This window comes from Macrobrachium nipponense, chromosome 20 (genome assembly GCF_015104395.2).
Source record: "Macrobrachium nipponense isolate FS-2020 chromosome 20, ASM1510439v2, whole genome shotgun sequence".
In the NCBI taxonomy this organism is placed as follows: Eukaryota; Metazoa; Arthropoda; class Malacostraca; order Decapoda; family Palaemonidae; genus Macrobrachium; species Macrobrachium nipponense.
In genome coordinates, this window is record NC_061089.1 from 21,582,255 (window position 1) to 21,605,216 (window position 22,962).

General features: G+C 40.0%; 1 protein-coding gene across 2 annotated transcripts in view; it reads left to right on the forward strand.

Moving 5' to 3' along the window:
* LOC135223047 (polyadenylate-binding protein-interacting protein 1-like) overlaps window positions 1–22,962 on the forward strand; it is a 122,419-nt gene that overhangs the window by 85,578 nt on the left and 13,879 nt on the right. The window contains exons 7-9 of one of the 2 annotated variants that reach the window (XM_064261558.1): window positions 1,506–1,715; window positions 11,416–11,513; window positions 17,879–18,911. In XM_064261558.1, coding sequence (XP_064117628.1) covers window positions 1,506–1,715; window positions 11,416–11,513; window positions 17,879–18,896 — 1,326 coding nt within the window. In that variant the 3' untranslated portion in view covers window positions 18,897–18,911. Of the gene's footprint in view, window positions 1–1,505; window positions 1,716–11,415; window positions 11,514–17,878; window positions 18,912–22,962 lie in introns of those variants that run through there. The other variant, XM_064261563.1, reaches the window with a different exon arrangement.

A 22,962-nucleotide genomic window follows, 5' to 3' on the forward strand; every position in this document is an offset into this window, starting at 1 on the left:
CCAATGTTATAGCTTTAAAACTAAGGTCAATAACTAAAGTTTTAAGATACGGGCGTTCAAAGTTTTTCTTCTTATTTTTATAACGACTATGTTAATAAATAATGATTATTATGAATGTATATTTTTTTTTTGTTTATTAATAAACCAAAACTATTTTATTTATCATAATTTAATCATAAATGATGATCCCTTTGCTCATATATCGTAGCTTGGGCACTGCGTCAGGCAAGACGGGGCACTCCTTCCTATGCAACTCTCTCTCTCTCCATCACTAACTCGGCTTATTACGGCGAATTTTCTTCTTCTGTATGTTAGCTAGATGTTTTCCTAGTATTTTCCGTTTTTGGCATGATGAAATTCTTGCCGAAACAAAAATAAACAAACGTAAATGCAAGAGAGTGTCAAGAGGTGAAATTCGAAGTTGTACTCTCTTTTTACAAAGACAATGTTAATAATTCATGAATTATGAATTTCATATTCCTTTTTGGGTATTAATAAACCAAAACTATGTTATTTATCATAAATTAAGATCCCTTTGCTCAAAGATCGTAGCCTGGGGGACAGTGTGACGTGTGCTTCGGGCAAGATGGGGGCGTTTACTTACTACGCAACCCTCCCTCTCTCTCTCTCTTCACTAACTACGCTAATATCGCATATATTAAGATATTCTGTAATCATATTAGAGCAAATTTTCTTCGTCTTTATGTTAGCAAGATGTTTTCCTTGTCTTTTCCTCATTGGCATGATGAAATTCTTGCCGAAACATAGATAAGCAAATGTAAAAGCAAGCGAATGTCAGAGGTGAACTCGGGTAGACTACATGAAGTCTGTGCTCACACTGATCATGGTTGAACAGTTGATAATCCCCTCTGCGGCCCACGGAATCTCTACAGATGCCATTTCTCACAATTTCTTTGACAATAATTATAAAAATTTACGATAACAGAAGAAATATTGCATTTTCTTGTACGGATGAATGTTTTAGGCTTATTGAGTTATGTTTACTAATTACCCTGTAACTATGAAAGTAAGGAATTTTGACGAAATATTTCGTATACATATTCTCACTTGCCATATGAAGCTCCATGAATTTTTTCATGACTGCATTTTTTGCCCTATACCCCCATATATAGGGGTTCCAGCCGGCCCCCTTAATAGTTTGTATCTGATTTGTGCACCATTTTTGTATACTGTACCATTGATGGCTTAGTAAGGCAGTTTATTATATTTTTTAAAGTGAATTATTGTTTGAGAAAATTTGAGTCTTATTGAAGCTCAAGTTTGTCATATTTTGGCACTAAAGAGAGCTTAAAATGTATACCTAATGATATTTATGTATACTTTAAATTTGATTACCCAATTGTGGTTACATTTGTCCTAAGAGACAAGTACCTGGTCCTGTCTGAGGACTGTTCTATTTGTTCAGATGTTGATGATGAAAAACAGGTTTTATGGGAATATTTAAATTCTTCTTTTTGTTGTAATTAATTAGAATGGAATTTTAGTTTACAGGTAGTTCGTTAGATGCTGGAAGTAGAACAGAAATGGATGAGGTTATATGCAACCTTAAAGATGTTGCAATGACTGCAGCCATATCTCAAGGTACTCGTTCACTTCTTCTCTCCGTGGTTGAACTTAGAGCCTCTAATTGGGGACGTGGCCCTCCATCCCCAGCACAGTCTCCTGTTGGTACACCCACACATTCCAACATTCCTGTAAGTTTACCTTGTATATTTTATATTTTTTTGTTGATAAGTAGTTTAATCAGATTTCTTGAATTGAGTATGTTGGCTCATGAAGTGCTGGCCTATTTTTCCTTGTAATATGTGGTGTAATTTCAAAGTGGGTCATTCTAGTGACAGTTTAAAACTTCATTTGTAATGTAATTGGTAAGTATTTTTGTTGAAAAGAAAATTGTGATCATTAGCTCCTAGAAAGTTTTTGGGGGTTTTTGTTTTTGAGTGCAAAAGATATTTATTTCATAACGGAGAAAGGATTGTAATTTTTTTACGGTTAACAATTGTAACCTGCTCTATTAAAAGGTTTGCATCTTAATATATTTTTTTAACACGAAGCCAAGGGATTGATTCTAGGGATAAAAAAGACAGTCATTACATTTTTATTTTAACTGCTGTTTGATATTCGAACCATTTGTAAAGCGAAATTGCATAACAGCCATTTTATACACCTACACAGAAAACTTACCAGCAACATGTCAGATACCCTATGCACATGCGCCATTCACCTATGTTTTGAATGAACTCTCATGCATGCCAGATGTAAAAGTTCACCCTTTTCATCACTCCTTTCACACTATTTGTCTAGTGCTTCTTTCCTCCTAATACTACTGAATGATACACTTTTAACAATCAATTTTCCATTTTTTCCAAACCATCCCATAACAGTGATTCATCCTTTCACGTAGTTGTGGGCAGAAACTATTGAGGTCATAGAATGCAGAGATAAAAGGTGGTTGTTGATTGAAAAATGGGTGCAGTCACTGAAAAAGGCAGAAGTGAGATGATGTAAATCTTGAATGAAGTAGGAAATGGCAAATTTACTGGAAAATCCTTCTCTGTAGCAACAGGGAGAGCACTTTAGGAAGAGAATACTTTACTACTTCAAAGGAGGTAAGGCTTTATCTGATAAGATGATGAGAGTTGAGACCAGAGATAAATTTATTCCAAGTGCTTGACATGAGGAGGTAGCATGATATGATGTGGAAGTCAGAAGAACAATTACTGCCCTTGGGCATATGGTGTTTGTACTCTGCCTCCTGATTTGGAAGAAACCACTAATGTGTGGAATAGCCCACACACACTGCAAAAGTCATATATATGCAATGATCACTATTGGTCCCCACACAAAGGACAAATCTGATGTTGATGTTTATCCAGGGAAGACTAGTAGCTAAAAAAATTTTTTTTCTTATTCTACACAAGTACATTGTAACATGATTGAATTGATTTTACTTTGTAACATGATTGAATTTATTGTACTTCTGCAAAAACAAGCACTAGGAAGAGAGAGGAACCAATCACAATGCTAGAAAATGTCTTGATATTACAAATGGCAAAAAGTAGTGTTTGTACATTACAGAGAACAGAAGGTAACTGTTACTCAGGATTAGATAGTACAAAAATGTACATGAAAAATGTACATGACAAAAGTTTACTGCATATGAATAGCAAGAGGCTAATAAACCCTAAGGAAAACTGAAGGAACAATTATTCTGTTAAGTTTGTATAGTGAACATTGGCAAAAAGATACTGCAGGATAATAGAATAAGAAAATTACTGGAATTCAGTAACTGAAAAACCTTATGGTAAACATTTAGGAATCTCATATGAGAAAATTACTTAAAACACAGTAGATCAACAGAAATTCCCAGGATCAAAATTAATGAAATTACTGAATACAAGAAAGTACCCTCAGTAACAAAGCAGCGAGTACATTACTGACTAAAAGGTAAGGCGCTAAATTGGGTGATAGTATTCACATCAAACTTGGTACAAAGCTATAGACCATCATACATAGATACACATGAAGGGGGAGATTATCTGTTTGTCAATCCTTCAATGTGGCTGTTGCGTTCGTTTTGCAAATCCCTCTTCACATTGAAGGGGTTTCTGTCAGACTTTGTACTTGAGTGGACTATCATACATAAAGTTGCTTGAAAGTGACTCATATGGCTATATTATCTACCTTGGTCAGTTTCTGTCGTGCCTACTTTGTCCTTGCACCCCTACATGGTCAGAGAGATGTCTGTCAAATAAAGTAAATTCTCTGAAGTTCTTGGCTCTTCGGGAGGAAGTGCAGAAAATGCTAGACAAGGATGCGATAGAGGAAGTAGTGCGTCCGTCCCCGGGGTTTTACAGACATCTTCTTGGTGCCCAAGGTATCGGGAGGATGGAGGCCTGTGATTGACTTATCCACCTTGAATCGCTTCATCAGGAAGACACGGTTCAAGATGGAGACCCCGCGCTTTGTGTTGGCAGCCTTGAGGGAAGGCGTCTTCATGCTGTCGATAGACTTGAGGGACGCATACTTCCAAATCCCTGTTCATCCTACGTCCAGGAAGTTCCTTTGCTTCTCTTTGGTGGACAAGATTTTCGAGTTCAAAGTCTTGTGCTTCGGGCTGACGACAGCCCCTCAAGTGTTCACAAGGGTCTTCTCACTTGTGTCAAGTTGGGCCCATGCTCAGGGGATCCGTTTGCTGAGGTACCTCGACAATTGGTTAGTCTTGGCAGTTTCCAGGGAAAAGCTGCTGCAAGACAGGAATTGTCTACTTCGGTTCTGTCTGGACCTGGGCATATTAGTCAACCAGGAAAAGTTGAACCTCGTACACACTCAAAGGATTCTCTACCTGGGCATGGTCATCGATACGACAGTGGTAAGAATTTTCCCGTCGGATGAGAGATTGGAGACGTTGCGGGCTGTAGCACGCAACTTCCTGTCAAAGTCGCATCAGTCAGCTCATCAGTGGCAGGTTCTTCTGGGAGTGCTATCTTCCCTGGAGAAGCTGGTCCCTCATGGGCGTCTTCATCTTTGGTCTCTGTAATGGAGACTGGGGGAATTCTGGTCTCCGGTGGGGGACTCTCCCCTGTTTATGGTTCCACTGTCTTTGGAAGTGAGGGAAGACCTTCGTTGGTGGTTGGATAACCAGAATCTTTTGAAGGGCGTCCCTCTGCGTTCTCTCCCTCCGGACTCCCTTCTGTTCTCGGACGCCTCCCCTGCAGGTTGGGGCGCGCACTTAGGCGGCCTCATTGCTTCAGGCGTTTGGAGGACAAGCAGCAACATATCAACGTCTTGGAGTTGAAGGCGGCTTTCCTGGGTCTGAAGGAGTTTCGGGGGATGGTAGAGGGTCACTCTGTCGTTCTCATGTCGGACAACACCACGGTGGTAGCCTACATGAACAAACAGGGAGGCCTGGTTTCTCAGCAACATTGTGCATTGACCGTCGAGCTTCACCAGTGGGCAATCAGCAATTCGGTAGAGCTCTCAGCCAGGTATGTCCCAGGGAAACGGAACGTGGTTGCAGACAAACTCAGTCGCCAGGATCAGATCCTAGGCACAGAGTGTAGTGGTCCCTTCATCAAGTGGTGGCAGACAAGCTTTTCCAACAGGAAGCTGGAGGTGTTCTGTTCAGTGGTTCCAGATCCCTTAGCATTGGCAGAAGATGCATTCCAACATCCCTGGGACAACCTGGAGGTGTATGCCTTCCCTCCGTTTTGTTTGATCCGTCAGGTTCTGAACAGGCTGATGAATTCACAGGGTCTCAGAATTACTTTGGTAGCCCGTCGGTGCCCTCAGGCGGAATGGTTTCCAGATCTGCTGTCGTTGTTGTCAGAGATTCTGAGGGAGATTCCCCCTTGGCGGCATCTCCTGTGTCAGCCCCATGCAGAAAGGTTCCACCAGTAGGTGGAACCTTTCTGCATGGGGCTGACAGTAGAATCCCTGTCTCTTCACGGTTCGAGGCTATCAACTATCTCCTCCGAGAGAGAGCCTTTTCTCAGAGATCAGCTGGGCACATGTCCAGCAGTCTTAGGAAGTCAACCTCCACAGTTTACCAAGGGAAATGGGCAATCTACTGTGATTGGTGTCGTAAACGGGGTTTTTCTCCACTCATAACCTCTATTCAGAGACGAGAAACGTTTGTCCGTTTCTGCTATTAGAGGCTACAGGGCGGCACTGAGTTTGGTGTTACGCCTGAAGGGTATCGACATCTCCTCTTCATGGGAACTTTCCCTGCTAGTTAAGGGATTTGAGCAGTCGAGTTCTCCTAGAGAGCTCAAGCCTCCAACGTGGGATGTTTCCTTGGTGCTTAAGAGCTTAACTAAGAGTCCATATGAGCCCTTGCGTCGCTCATCTGACAGGAACCTGACGCTCAAGACAGTTTTCCTTTTAGCTTTGGCATCTTCCAAGAGGGTAGGAGAGCTCCACGGTCTGAGTTATGAAGTGAAGCACACCAGGGGTTGGAAGTCAGTGTCATTCGAATTTGTCCCGGAATTCGTGGCCAAGACCCAAAATCCCACGATGCATGATGACAGGTTCGCTTCGTTTTCCATTCCATCACTGACTGACTTTGTGGGTGGTGATGCTCAAGAGCTTTTGTTGTGCCCTGTCCGGGCCCTGCGTTGCTGTCTTAAAAAAACTCGGCACCTTAGACCAGGCTGCTGCAGACTTTTTGTTAGTACAGGCTGTACAAAGAAAGAGGTGTCTAAGAATACTATCTCTTTTTGGATATGGGAAGCCATCAGACAGGCAAACTTGACTCTTGATGATTCCACCACCACGTCTGTGCAGGCTAGAGCACATGATGTTAGGGGTATTGGTCCCTCTCTGGCTTCCAAAAAGAACTTGGTTGTACATAGAGTGCTGAGCGCTGGTACTTGGTTACGCCAGTCCACGTTGACTTCCTTCTATGTTAAGGATGTTGCCCACAAATCTATGGGCACGTTTTCCCTGGGTCCTGTGGTGGCTGCCCAACAGGTTGTGTAACTCATAATTGCCCTTAACGGGGCACCTTTGTATCTTACTTAAGATGATTGTGTGGATGAGAGAATGAGTGAGTTGGCTGGTCTCCTTCTCTCTCTTGTACCTTTCCTTCTTCCTTCGGGCGGTTTAAGGAATAGACACGTCATTTGCTGGACTGGTCTGATACAGGTGAGTGAGGTAGTCATACTGGAAGTGTGTTTGTGCAATATACAATATCTTACCCATTATTTGGTAGCATAGGCTCCGCTCCTGGCCAAGGAGGAGTCGGGAGTAATACAAACCCTAGTGTCTTGGTTTTTTTACTGGACAGTCAAAGTTTCTCTTTGGTTCCCTATACAATGTTATCCCATATATCATTGTACACCACTCAGGTTCTGAGTGGTTAGATATTAGTTTATCTAGCTTCTCAACGGGATGCACAGAAGTTTAAGAACTCCTAATGCACAAATTGTGATCAGTGTGACGGCTAGCATAACCACAGTCACTGGAATTGTTTAATGTTCGTTGAAGAAAAACTCATCCTCGTTACTATCCTCCAATGGTGGAATTGTAACAGTCTCCACTGTAGGTGGAACTCGAACTGCCTCATGGTTTCCATGTAAGTGTTTCATAAACACCTTCGTTGACGAGTTGTAGACACGACGGTAAGCACCATAAGCCATCTCTAAACAACTCAACATGCGCCATTATTCAGCGTCTGCGGCCCTCGTAAGTGTATCCAACACCCCCTTATCGCGAAACTGTAGATTCGATGTTTTCTACTGAAGTAAACGTGGTCACCATCTCGCTGTTAAGGAAATATCCTGTGACTTCCCTGCAAGTGCGACTCGCACCCGCACACACTCTCTCTCTCTCTCTCTCCTCTCTCTCTCTCTCTCTCTCTCTCTCTCTCTCTCGCCACGTGAGATACGCATGTCATAGTGGTAACTCTCGCCCTCTGTTTGGCATAGAAGTTTATGTATACAGTATACCATTCAGGGCATTACTGCATTTTATGGTGAAATAATATATAGTACTAGTCTTCAAATAATATTGAGTGTGAATCCCTTTGAATTGGTATTTGCTCTCTCTCTCTCTCTCTCTCTCTCTCTCTCTCTCTCTCTCTCTCTCTCTCTCTCTCTCTCTCTCTTCAGGGCGTAACTCACAATAACCCCAAAAAATCCTCACTCATGTTATTACAAACCCCCCAATGTCCGTCGAATCTCGAGAGAGATCAAAACAAAAATACACTTTGAGCAAATTAATCACCAATGAAAAGAAAAAAAAAGAAGATGAAATCACACTCACATCTTCATATGACCGGAACCCAAACTTGTATACGCATTGCAAATGTGCGTGACTTATTCACCACACCCAGTAAACACTTTAATATGCCAAAAAATTAAACTTTAATCCCCAAAACTTCGGAACACCAGTTTTCACCAAGCACTATCTAGCTACACTATCTGACTGTGATGCAGAGAGAGAGAGAGAGAGAGAGAGAGAGAGAGACTGTCTTGAACGCTAAAACCTTTGAATCAGCAAAGAAACCCTGAGTTGCCTGTGACGTAATTATAACACTTTTCCTCCCCAAAATTATATGCCTAAACTAGCATTAGTCTCTTCGGAAGCGTACCTACAGCCTATAAAAAGCTTTTTAATCGGAAGGCACTGGTTAATCAAAACTAAACAGGAGGCAACTCTTATCTTTCAGTTGCTGGCTGTCTCCCTGTGCAAACGATATCAAGCTAAGCTACTGAATCTTCGTAAATCCAAAAATAAGCTATTTATTTCCCCAACTGGATGAACATAACCCTTAAACGCCGACTGGACGTATTTTACGTCGACATTTTTTGTCTCTCGGGTGCCGACTGGACGTATTTTACGTCGACATACAAAAGTTTTTTAAAAATTCGTGGAAAAATACTTTTAGGCCTACAGCCAAAAACTCTTGAATCACGCGCCTTGGGGGATGCTGGGAGTTCACGGATCAAGGTATTGTTTTATTTACAATCGTTACGCAGGCGCGCAAGCGCGAATTTCTTTCTTGCCGCACTAAAAAGTATCTGTGACACATCTCGGAAATTATTTCGTCACTGACATAATTTTTGTACCATTTTAAATTAGCCGTTACATGGAGTATTATATATGAAAATGTGCGCATTTTTATGAAGAATACAACAAAAAATATTCATGATTGTAGCTTTTATCAGTTTTGAGATATTTTCATATAAATAACGATAAGTGCCAAAATTTCAACCTTCGGTCAACTTTGACTCTATCGAAATGGTCGAAAAACGCAATTGTAAGCTAAAACGCTAATATTTTAGTAATATTCAATCATTTAAATTAATTTTGCAACTAATTGGAAGTCTCTAGCACAATATTTCGATTTATGGTGAATTTATGAAAAAACATTTTCCTTACGTCCGCGCGGTAACTCTTCCGAAAAAATCATACATGCGATTGTGGTAATGTTTGCACCATTTTAAATTAGCCGTTACATAAAGTTTTATATATGAAAATGTGCGCAATTTCATGCACAATACAACTAAAAACAACCCATGGTTGTAGCTTTTATCAATTTTGAAATATTTTCATATTAAAAATGATAAGTGACAAATTTTCAACCTTCGGTCAACTTTGACTCTACCGAAATGGTCAAAAAACGCAATTGTAAGCTAAACTGCTTATATTCTAGTAATATTCAAGCATTTACCTTCAGTTTGCAACAAATTGGAAGTCTCTGGCACAATATTTTGATTTATGGTGAATTTATGAAAAAAATAACATTTTCTTTACGTCCGCGTGGTAACTCTTCCGAAAAAAATCATACGTGCGATTGTGGTAATATTTGCACCATTTTGAATTAGCCGTTACATAAAGTTTTATATATGAAAATGTGCGCAATTTCATGTAAAATACAACAAAAAATAATTGAAGGTTGTAGCTTTTCTCATTTTTTAAATATTTTTGCATATAAATCACGATAAATAGAAAAAAAACCACGTTCGGTCAACTTTGACTCTACCGAAATAGTCGAAAAACGCAATTATAAGCTAAAAACTCTTACAGTCTAGTAATATTCAGATCATTTATCTTCATCTTGAAACAAATTCAAAGTCTCTAGCAACAATATTTAGATTTATGGTGAATTTAAAAAAAAATCTTTCCTTCCCTCCGCGCGCGGATTCTCCGCCACAAATCTCCGAAATGCGTATGTTCCATTCTCGGAATATTTGCTCCATTTCATATTAGGCATTTCATAGAGTTTTATATATGAAAATGTGTGCAATTTCATGTAGAATAAAACGAAAAGTATTTGAAGGTTGTAGCTTTTCTTATTTCCGAAATAATTGCATATAAAAAAATATATATATAAAAAATTCTACATTCGGTCAACTTTACCTAGTCAGATATGGTCAAAAACTGCATTTGTAAGCTAATATTCTTACAGTATAGTAATATTCAATCATTTTTCTTCATTTTGAAAGAAATTGGAAGTCTCTAGGACAATATTTAGATTTATGGTGAATTTTTGAAAAAAATATTTGTTTACGTACGTGCGTTACGAATTCATGCATTATTTTGTGATAATATTTTCTCTGTGTTGCTTTTATTGTTTTACAATGTGTTATATACCAAAATGATCGCAATTTAGTGTACATTACAACGAAAAAAAAAGTAACTCGTTACCTTTAACCGTTTTGCGCACAGCGCGATTTGAATTCAATTATATATGAAATTTCGTTTTTGCGCTATCATATATCGCATTATTTATATATGATAATGATAATTTTTTTCATTTCTGATGGTTGCATACTAAACTTCAGCCAATGGCAAAAAAAGGAGCCAAAAATGAACTCTTAATCTTAAAAACTAAGCGCGCTGTGATTTTTTGAAAAAATAATTTTTCCGCTTCCGCTCTCACTCTGAAACACTTCCGGCACACGGGAGACATTTTTTTTTTACCGCTCCGGCGTTTAAGGGTTAATATGAATAAAGTGACTGAAAGATGTCATGTTAGAACTAAGTCTGACCCACAAAAAAAACTGTAAATTGTAATTCTATTCTCCTGAATTAGACTAAGTAATCACCTCCAAACTCCCAAATTGTCAATCACTACATTTTCAATAGTCAAGTCTTTAGAGAATCCCATTCTCTAGAATAAGGATATGGGACCCATCTTCGATGGGTTTTTTCAACACCTTGTGTCCTCCGAACCGTCCTCATCCTTGTCTCAGGAGAGTGTGTCTTTTCTCCCCAAGTGTCGGGCAATTGGACCCATCATTACACGCACAAATGCATGTACCTATGCAACTGGTTGTACAGGTCTCCGTCCTCACAATGCATAATCATCAATTCCTTCATTTCGAAGAAGGCCAAGAAAGCTGACGCATCACAATTCACCGACACATTTACTTTCTTCTTTAATATATGTACGTACTGAATAAAGTAAAAGTGACAGTTGAACATTTTTGTATGAATTTCCATCATTTTCAGTTAAACCATTTATTAGATTAGATTAGATTTTTAAAAGTTGTAATTCTTAATAGTAAATAAAATCTAGACTTGGCTGTATTAATTAACTAATAAAGATAAATCCTTTGGGCCAGCATTGTGAGAGCAAATTAATTAGCTCTGGTCTAGATTTTTGTACTTCCTAATATTTTTTGTAGAGAAATCATGAACTACATATATTGAAAATTCAGTGCAGTTGTATCTGCATTTATTATTTAAGGTGTTGATGAGTTGAAGGAGAAATGGTTAGTACTAGATTACTGTTAAAATTGCGCAGGAAGAATTGGAATCTTGGTACATAGGGTATTTACATATTTTTTCTCCTTGTATTGCAATATCTTAACATGGTTGTTCTTTGTTTTGAATTGATTCTTATGTCTTGTGTTATTTTTTACCACACACCTTTTGAACTTACAGCTTGGAACTGTGTATTACGGACCTGGAGGAGTTATCCAAAGAGTTGAAGAAGATTTAGAGGACTCTGCGAGTGATACAGATGATATTGTAAATTATGGGTGAGTATCTGTCAGTAATACATCTTTTTGTTGATCTTCTTTGTTATGAATTTAGTCATTTGAACTTATTAATTTGTGTACAGGTATGAGTCAGAAAAAGGTCTGTATTGGTTAGAGAATTTTTTTTTTTATTTGTAGTTTCAACAAAACTTCAAATATTTTGCATAAAATGCCCCAGAAACTGAAGAACAGTGTCTATATGAAAATAAGCCATAGGACTAGAGGGTCAGAGTTTGAGAGTAAAACAAGTGCTTTGTTGTTGAGCTCATTATATTTTCAGTATTTTAATGTTACAACTTGAAAGGTTTGCAAAAATTAATCTTTCTTGCCTTTACTTTCTGTGGGCTGTCATCAATTATTAATTACAAGATATGATTTACAGCAATTAGCAATTCCTGTTTCATATATGATTACCTGTGTCATGCTTGTCTAGTTTGCCAGTGAGCCTTTGCAGTGTCTCTGCAAATAGTTACTTGTTCATATACGAAACAAACCGTCGGTCTTAACATTAGGATAATACTAGCGCCAAGCTGGAAACCAGTAGAATTAAAATTAAACTTGAGATCCAGGGACTATTGGCATCTATACTAGGTCATGGGGCACGTAGTACCCAGAATGCCCTCGGCGTCCCATGACCCGACAGTTACTTTCCTACCGCCTTTAAGATAGGACGTGATTACTTTCTATCTGTTTTAAAGCTGGTTTTAGTTTGCCTGATTTCATTCATTTTTTCACTTTAATTTTTCTTTCTCTGGGTGTTCTCAGTGTGGGTGTGATCTGATAGGTGTGTGTACATTGTGAGATGGAGAATTTGCTTCACCAACGGAAATTTCTTCGGGTTCTCGGAAGAGACAAAGGAAATGCCCTGGAGTGAGTAGGTTTCCTTGTTCAAGATTTTTAACTTCGGTGTCTACAGATCGGCATCCAACATGTAGTAGGTGCAGAGAAAACGTATGTACTATTACTAATCCTTGTTCAGTTTGTTGTGGTTGGTCGGTGGGACAGTGGAGGAAGTTTTATGAGAAGGCCAGTACAAGAGAAAGGAGGTGACGCCATCTTTGGATGACCAAGCGTCGTCGGTTTCTTTTGTATTGGCAATACACCAGACTGTTTCATCGCCTGCTTTTGATATTTCCCATACTCCTTCAGTTTCTTCTAGCGATTCGTTATTGGAAACGCCAGGAGGGGTTTTGGGCAATTTTATGCATAATTACGCTTCGTCATTCCCGGCAGGGAGAGGGGGAGCATCGCCATCTTTGTTCCAGGTGTCGGCTCCTGATGCGCAGAGAATAGAAGGAACGTGGTCGGCGTTAGGCCTACCAGACATACCAACCTTGGAGGGGTTGCTGTCTCATTATATGGCATTGCGATTCTATCAGGGCCCGACAACGTTGAATGTTCCTCATCCCCCTGGCCTGTACTTTATGGGAGCTAATGCCACGGGAACGATAACAACATCAATGTTTCCGGCGATGCGGAACGTTGGAGGTAGTTTTGCAGCACACGCAGGGCTGCCAGCAGCAGCCGCTCAGTCTCTCCCTACAAGATTTGTGACGTCACAACCTGCGTCACACACTGACATGGGAGACGCGATGATGTCACAGCCTACTGCTTCTATATCTACTTCGTTGCCTCCTGAGCCAAATACGCTTTCTGACTTGTTGGTACATAGTCATGAAGAAATTACAAGATCTAGAGGAGAAGATAGTTAAGAAAGACAAAAAGAAAAGACGTGAACCGTCTTCTTCTTTGTCTTCTTCCTCTAGCTCAGCGTCATCGCAAAGTTCGATGACGTCACTGCGTGTACCAGTCAAGCGTTGGAGGATACGGGACTTCGTGACTGATCCTCGGGCCAAGAAGAGAAGAGTGAATTCTTCTTCATCTTCGAGGCGGACTGTCACATCTCAGTCAGCAGCAAAGTAAAGACAGTGGCTGGTAAGCTTAACGCCAACGAACGAAGCCGTTTACAGGCGTCCGAATGAGCACAAACATCGCCGGTCGCTGGGATAGTGGCCAATGCGGAGATGCCAGCAGAGACTAGAAGAGTCTAAGAGAGACTACACTGCCGTTAGTAAAATCAACGATGAGTGGGAAGAGTTCAACAAGGAATAAAGAACAGATACCAGTTTTGCCTGTAAGACCTTTTAAAATACATAGAAAGGATGAGAGAGCTCCCATTAAAAGGTCAAATAATAAAGAGTTGGTAACCTCTTCTGATATGTTGGTGGAAGGCGTTGTTCGATTCGATGAGAGATCAAGGCTGAATTCCCCGACGGTCGTTGGAGACGATATTAATAGAGATAGAGAGGAAATTAGCTTGGTTTCGAGAGAGCCTTCATCTTGGAGATATAGGCGGGATTCTCGCTCTAGATCTGCGAGCAGAGAAGGAGTTAGGCTGTCTCGTTCTCCTACTGACTATTCGCGATCGAGCCATTGGCGGCCATCAGAGATAAAAAATGCAGCTGTAGTAGGCTTGGACAGCCATGACGCACCCGGACGTTCGTCAGTGGATAGGAGTGAGCTAGCTTCTCCTGTGGCTGAACACAGTACATGCAGTCCCCAGGTTATGACGGGGGTTCCGTCTTAAGACGCGTTGTAACCCGAAAATAGTCGTAAGCCGGAACGACGTTGGAAAAATGTCTTAAACTAATAAAAAGTTATAAAAACCTTACTTGTAATCCTTTGGTTACACTACATGTTGTTTCCTGTAGTTTTATGTACAACCTGGAGTTATTTTCATAAAAAAATGCTGGTTCTTGAAGGTAAAAACTATTGTAATCCTCTGGTGACACTACATTCTTGAAGTTTTATGTACAACCTGGAGTGATTTTGCCAAATCTTGAGGGCTACAAGAATAGTTGATTACTATTTACGTATCATATAGACTAATTAAAGTAAACGTATCTTTAAATAGGCTTATATATTAGTATCAACAAAACATTTACTGGCATGAGTCAGAGGCCGTTTAATGAAACGAACACTTCTCTGTCCTATCTGTTCAGAAAATAAACGTTACGTCAATCCCCAAGACCATTGTTGCCAAGACTCTCTCTCGCTCTCTCTCCCTCCCCCTCTCTCTCTCCTCTCTCTCCTCCTCCTCAATTCTCTGCTCTCGTCTCTCTCTCTCTCTCTCCATCTCCTCACCTCTCTCTCTCTCTCTCTGATCAAATTACTGGATAATGTCTCTTTTTGGATACTTCAATTTTGCCAAATCTTGAGGGCTACAAGAACAGTTGATTACTATTTACGTATCATGTAGACTAATTAAAGTAAACGTATCTTTAAATAGGCTTATATTATTAGTATCAACAAAACATTTACTGGCATGAGTCAGAGGCCGTTTAATGAAACGAACACTTCTCTGTCCTATCTGTTCAGAAAATAAATGTTACGTCAATCCCCAAGACCATTGGCAAATGATCTCATTTGCCAAGTTGCCTCTCTCGCCTCTCCTTCTCTCATCTCTCGTCTCTCTCTCTCTCTATTTCTCGTCTTTCTCTCTATTCTGCTCAATTCTTCCTCTCTCTCTCTCTCCTCTCTGGATACTTGGAATTTGCGTTGTTAATCTAACCAGAAAACCTTAAATTTTGTTATTATTACTGGAAACAAGTCAATGATTTTTTCATTATTTGCGCTTTTCGGACTGTTTAAGAAAACTTTGCGCATTGCAAGCTAGTATTCATTCACTCGGAAACTAGTTCTGCATATGTGGCGTCACTAAAAAAATTAGAAAAATACGACATAAAAAGTGTTGAAAATCATCATAACCTCAAAATTTTTGTTGTAATCTAATCCGAAACTCATTTTTATTAATATAACGCCTCTCTCTCTCTCTCTCTCTCTCTCTCTCTCTCTCTCTCTCTCTCTCTCTCTCTCTCTCTCTCTCTCTCTCTCTCTCTGATCAAATTACTGGATAATGTCTCTCTTTGGATGCTTGGAATTTGCGTTGTAATCTAACCAGAAACTTAATTTTGTTATTATTACTGGAAACAAGCAATGATTTTTTCATTATTTGCACTTTTGGACTGTTATAAACTTTGCGCATCCAAGCTAGTATTCATTCGCTTGGAAACTAGTTCCGCATATGAGGCGTCACTAAAAAACATAGAAAAATACGACATAAAAAGTGTCGAAAATCATCATAACCTCAAAATTTTTGTTGTAATCTAACCAATATACTGTGCTAAACTATAAAGGATTTTTATCATAGTATGCCCTATTTAAAAGCGTTAACTCGGAGCGTCAGCGTCGTAACGTCGGAACAAACGGATTTTTCAATGAATATTTAAGAAAAAGCGTTGTAAACTTGGAACGTCGTAAGCCGGAGCCGTCGTAACCCGGGGACTGCCTGCACATTAGAACTGGAGGAAGGAGAAAACCAAGAGTTTCTTACTTTGTATGCGGAGGTGATTGATTTGATTTGTCAATTCAATAACCTTTCGGGAGCACAGAGACACCTGCCAGTATGCTTCCTCCAGGAATTGACATGGTGTTTGGATTGAAAAAGGATACGAAGGTGTCGTATGAATTACCTTGTTCAAGTTATGCGGAGTCCATTTTACAACACGTAAATGCACTGATTGCTGGAAGGGTAATTCCTTAAGATCGGATAGATTGTTTAAGTTTATTTCCCCCCCAATGATGAAACATAGGAAATATTATACAACACCAATGGTTCCTTTGCTATGTAGACAAATTAACCCAAATGTGGTAAGGTTAAGACCTGGATTAACCTTGGATCAAGTTAAGATGGAATGCCCTTCGATGACTTGTCAGGAGGCTGCTACTTTGGAAGCAACAGCTTCTGTCTTTCAGACTGCTTCTTGGTTAGACCTTTGGTCAACAGCAGTGGTAAAAATTGCATCCTCAGAAGTAATGAGAAAAGTAGTGGATGAGTCTATGTTTATCAGATTGCTACAATGTCTATGTTTATCAGATTGCTACAATCAGGTTCCAAAGCAATTGCATACTTGATAAATTTAACTGCCAATGTTTGTGCAAATATCCTGTTGATGAGGAGAGATGCAGCTTTGGCTAGATTAAGCCGCACTGCTGATTTGGATTCCCTGCTAGCAATGCAGAATGGGGATATCCTAGAGTGGCAATTGCTGTTGCCAGAGGGCATACTGGAAGAAGCTATAGATAGAAGAAGGATGGACACTAACGACAGATAAGTACAGCAGGCAGTTAGGAAAACATCTGGAAGTCAAGCTAATCCTATTGAGGTAAGGCATCAGTAAATACCTTGTAAGAAGCTAGTGAGACATAACATCTCTAATAGAGCAACAAGACCCTCTTCCCCAAAGAAGGTAGCTCATCGGCCCTTTCACAATAAAAACAACAGAGGAAGGTGTATTAGGGGAAGAGGGAGAGGTTCAAGACAATAGGATGGGCGCCTCTCATCACTCAGCCACACCAGTGGGGGTTGCCTGGTGAATCACTGGAAGGTGTGGCAGGAATTTGGAGCAAAGCAGTGGGTGGTGGATGTCCTCAGACTCTGTCATTTGATTCCGTTCGAAGTAACTCCACCCCTGACAGAACAACCATTACCACACCTCGCTTATGCTCAGGAACCTCAGAAGGCTTTTATTCTGCAAGAGAAAGTGAAGATGATGGAAAAGGGGTTGTGGAACAAGTATCAATTCCGTCAAAGGGGTTTTACAGCCGCAATTTCCTTGTCCCCAAGGCCAACGGGGATTGGAGGACAGTAATAGATCTGTCAACATTGAGTCTTTATAAGAAAAACCAGATTAAGGATTGAGACCCCAAAGATGGTTCTACAAGCTGTCAGGGTCAAGGACTTTATGCTGACAGTAGACTTGAAGGACGCATACTTTCAGATCCCAGTCCATCAGTCTTCCAGGAAATTTCTCTGCTTCAGTCTTGCAGAGAAAGTTTTCCAGTTCAGAGTCCTGTGCTTTGGGTTGACAACATCTCCCTCAAGGTTTTACAAGAGTATTCACTCTCGTGTCGACATTGGCGCATGCTCATGGGATCAAGCTAATAAGATACTTAGATGACTTGCTGGTGATAGCATAGTTCAGAGGAAAATTACTTTGGGACAGGGTGACCCTTCTGCAGTTTTGTCACAGTCTAGTCATTGTGATAAATCAGGAGAAGTCGAAGTTGGATCCAAGTCAATGGCTGATGTATCTGGGTATGATTATAGACACAGTAAAAGCCAAAGTGTTCCCAGCAGACCAGAGGGTAGAGAAATGCAAACAAGTGGTGAATGCCTTTCTGGAAAAACAAACACAGCCAGCAAGACAGTGGCAAGTAGTACTGGGAATTCTAGCTTCCTTGGAGAAGCTGGTACCACAAGGGAGGCTACACCTTTGATCTCTGCAATGGAGGATGAAGGAGTTTTGGTCGCCAACGGTAGATCACCCATACGAGCAAATTCCCTCGTCGACAGAGGTGAAGAAAGACCTACTGAGGTGGGTACAGGACAACAATCTGACAGTGGGGGTTCCCCTTCGGCAACCCTCCCCGGACCTCTTGCTGTTCTCAGATGCGTCACTTGAAGGTTGGGGAGCCCACATGGAGGAACTGATGATTTCAGCAAAATGGAGTGGCGAGGACAGAGAACTCCATATAAATGTGTTGGAGTTAAAAGCAGCATTTCTGGCACTTCAGGAATTCCGGGAGAGGGTGAAGGGGCAATCAGTGTTATTGATGTCAGACAACACCACAGTAGTAGCTTACGTAAACAAGCAAGGAGGCCTCGTATCTCGGCAGTTGCACATGATGACAGTTCAACTTCATCAGTGGGCTGTAGAGAACTTAGTAGACATCAGGGCCAGATATATTCCAGGAAAAAGAAACTTAGTGGCCAACAAGTTGAGCCGGAGGGATCAGATCCTGGCAACTGAGTGGTCCTTGCATCAACAGGTAGTGGACAGAATGCTCATATTGTGGGAAAGGCCGATCATAGACCTAATCTCAACCAGGTACAACAAAAAGTTGGAAGTGTATTGTTCAGTAGTCCCAGACGTAGAGGCAGTAGCAGAAAGATGCGCTACAACACCCATGGGACAATCTGGACGTTTAAGCATTTCCTCCATTTTGTCTAATCCGTCAGGTTCTGAACAAGGTAATGCGGTCTTAGAACCTCAAAATGACCCTGGTAGCGCCTTTATAGCCGAAGGCAGAATGGTTTCCGGATCTGTTGGAACTCCTAATAGACGTGCAGAGAGAGTTACCTCCGTGGAACAACTTACTATGTCAGCCGCACGTGGAGAGATGCCACCAGTCGGTGAAGTCCCTGTCACTTCACGGATGGAGACTCAAGTATCTCCTGCGAGCGAGAGGCTTTTCTCAGAAAGCAGCAACACTGATGGCAGGAAATATCAGAAAGTCATCTGCAGCAGTCTACCAAGGTAAATGGTCAGCATACTGTGATGGGTGTCGCAGAGGGAACTTGTCTCCACTCAGAACCACTATTCAACAATTAGCAGATTTTCTGATATATCTCAGGACAGAAAGGCATATGTCTGAATCTGCGGTAAAGGGGTACAGGGCTGCTCTAGCCTCGGTCTTACGCATGGAAGGTGTGGACATCGTCTTCATGGGAGTTAGCTATGTTAATGAAGAGTTTTGAGCAGTCTTGTTCGCCGAAGGAACTAAAAGCCCCAGATTGGGATTTAACCATGGTACTGAGTAGTCTTACAAAACCCGCTTCGAACCATTAAGACAGTCCACAGATAGGAGCTTGACCCTGAAGACAGTCTTCTTATTGACCCTAGCCTCAACCAAAAGGTTGGGAGAACTGCATGGTCTGTCATCTGTGGTAAAGCAATCGAGAGGTTGGAAGTCAATGGTATTCGAGTTTGTCCCAGAATTCGTAGCCAAAACTCAAAACCCATCAGTAGTGGATGGCAGATTCAACTCCTTTTCCATACCTTCTCCGGCAGAATTCGTCGACAACAACAAATAAGAATGATTTTGTGTCCCATCAGGGTATTAAGAAAGTACTTAAGAAGGACAAGGCATCTCAGGCTGGGGTGCCGGAGGCTGTTCGTATGTACAGGACGGAACAAAATGAAGTGTCCAGAAATATATCATTTTGGCTGAGAGAAACGATCTGGAATGCATACATGACAGAAGACAGAGGGTCAAATAGTCGAGAGAGGGCTAGAGCTCATGACATCGGGCTTGAGCGCTTCTTTGGCATTCAAGAAGATTATGTCTGTGGAGAGAATTTTGAAAACTGGTATTTGGCAATGCCAAACAACTTTCACTTTTTTTTTTTATTTAAAAGATGTTGCCCATAGATCCTTGGACACTTTTTCCTTGGGTCCAGTGGTGGCGGCCCAGCAAGTGGTATAGCTCATCCGGTACCCCTGGTGGGTCAGTTTGTGTCTAGTCTAAGATGAAGGTATGAAAGTAGAATGAATGAGATGACTGGTCTCTCTTCTTTACTAATTTCTTTCTACTCCTTTACTTACGGGTAGTATGAAGGAGAGTACCATCATGAGCTGGAACGGACTAGATGCAGGCGAGGTGGTCGGCCATACTTTAAAGATAATCTAGTGTATAGTATACTTTTCAGTAGCAACATATTCCTCTTGGTAATAGGGAGAGAGAGGGGTGATAATAGATCCAGATACAGTGGTTTATGAGGATGGAGAGTTCTCCATCTTCCGTAATGTAATAAACCATGGCATCATACGAATACCCAGAGAGCGAAACTAATAGATTCTCATATATCTTTGGTTCAAGGGTTAATAGTCCATAGTCTTAAAATACACCTACTATTCGGAAATGGATAAAATTGGCAAACTCCCAGTCAGTTATAGGCTTACCTCCCATCAGTAAGTAAGTCTATCCTAATGTTAAGACTGAAGGTTTGTTTTGTATATGAACAAATGACAAATTTTTAACCACTTTTTTTATAACTAACAAACCTGAGGTCTTAACAGATAAAGGCCCACCTTTAACCACCCCTCTAGCAGTCTAAACTGGGTTGGAAGAGTAACTGTTGGCTCACGGGACGTCGAGGGCATTCTGGGTACCTCATGCCCCACGACCTGGTATAGATGCCACTAGTCCCTGGTTCTCACAAGTTTAATTTTAATTCTACCGGTTTCCAGCTTGGCGCTAGTATTATCCTAATGTTAATACCTCAGGTTTGTTAGTTATGAAAAATACAAATTGGTTAAAAATTTGTCATTTTTTAGCTATTATTTTTCTCCAGTTAACCAAAGAAGGAACACCATTATGTGTTTTTCAATAATCATCCATCAGACACTGACATATACATAACTAACACCTAACACACACATTTAGTGAGATGAAAAGTGAAATGGCATCTATTATGTTGCATAAGTATAATGTAGCTTAGCTATGTATTTCCCTGAAAGCACTTGATATATACAGTGATTTGGTCAAAATTTTTGCAACATAGAAAAGTTCAATTGGTAGGAAATATTAGTTTTTAAATTTCTCTCTCTCTCTCTCTCTCTCTCTCTCTCTCTCTCTCTCTCTCTCTCTCTCTCTCTCTCTCTCTCTCTCTCTCTCTCTCTCTCTCTGGATTCATATTAGGAAGCAAAACTCTACCTTTTAATTGTCTTAATATCTCAAGTGAATGTAGATTGATGTGATTGTATATGGATAAAAGTGAGAGATATGGAAAGCATACATATGTAATCCCATATCATTAATCAATAAAAAAATATAAAAAAATTGTGTCCAATGCAGGTATTTTGGACAACTGGGTCACTATTGGGACTTCTACAGCTTATACAGGTATCTTTTGTGATCAAGGTATGAGTTGCACTGTTTGGGATCATAAAGCTGAGATTGATAACAGAAATCAGATAAATTATTATTTATGAATTGATAAATAAAATATTAATGCTTAATACTTGCAGAGAGAGAGAGAGAGAGAGAGAGAGAGAGAGAGAGAGAGAGAGAGAGAGAGAGAGGTACTCTGCCTCCACCCTTGGATGACAGTACAGTATTATTAATAAACCACTGATGCTCAACATATCCACATGAGGTCTTTTTTTTTAATATTTTTTGGAATGTTTGTCTTGATTTATCTAATGATAACTTTTGTCTATGCCAGCAGTATGTTAAGTATAATTTTTCATCCATTTACAGAAACAAACTATAGTTATGTTATCTTTATGAGGAGATTATATACATGAATGTATTCAGCATTTTTTGTGCTTTCAGTTTATGTCCATACATTTACGTCATATTAAGAAGTCCTTTGTACACCAATTCTCCCATTTTTTGTTGGTGGTGTGATTACCACTCGAATGTGGAGCATATTTATACAGATTTTTAATTTTTCTGTTGTCATTCTTTGGTCTTCGGACATTAGTAACCTAGTCCGTCAGTCATTCCATTTTCATTGTTAATAGTGGTAGTGATTTGGCATGGGTACTGTAATGAGGCTAAACCAAATATCAGATATTATCAAACTGTAAGTATCATTTATAATTTGCTTCAGTTAACCAACCTCTCATGGCAGTGGCTGTTCTGTGAACATTCTGTGTTGCAACTTGCTGGACATTTTATCTTGAAAGTGTAAACAACTACACAACTGCCTATAACCCTTCATGGGCGGATACCCTCATATGAGTAGCAATAACAGGTTTTGGGTGGTGGACGGATTCACTCTTGGTGAACATCAATATTATACGTGCCATCGATGTGGGTAATTGGCAGGAAAGAGGTTCCATTACTTCTATAGCCCATAAATTCACTATAATGGCAATTTTTAGACTAGCTCAGCTTGCTGATTCTAGGCGGCTCATGACGTAGTTGTGTACTTGACTTCAAGGAGACGTACTGCCTCTCTCACACATGACATCTTTTTATATATTTGCTCATGAATATACCCAAGGGTTGTTGTTGGTTTTAGTTCTTATCTTTTTTTATAGTAAATCAATTATACGTAATTGTAATTTTGCAAAGAAAAGTGGAAAGAAATATTAGAAAAAATATGTAAAATAAAAAAAAGTTACTGCATCTTTGATCTCGGTAAATTTATGTAAATATTTTAGAACAAATATACTCAGAATTTGTTACTGATTTTAGTTCTTATCGGTTTTGATATTGTTTGAGCTGTAATTATAGTTTTACAAAATAAATAGAATTATTTATTAGAAAAACATGTACTATAATTTGTAAAATTTACAATTGTCTTGTAAAAAAAGCCCCATAAAGGCTTGTAAATAGTAGTCTTTTTCAATTGTCATGGAAGATAGGGAAAATTTTTGTGAATTTTTCCTTCTTACACTGTGCATTTGCATAACTTCCTATTTCCATTGATGGCTTTTGTTCCTAAATTGGTTGGCCTCAAAGTTTCTCTGGCCGGGGGTGCTGCATTTGTATTTTAAAGCCTGCCTCTTAAGGTATATCTTATAGCTGTATTATTGCTGAAGGTATAACCTGCCAAAGCTTCCAGGTACTCTCATCCTCTTTGAGTTTGTTCCTG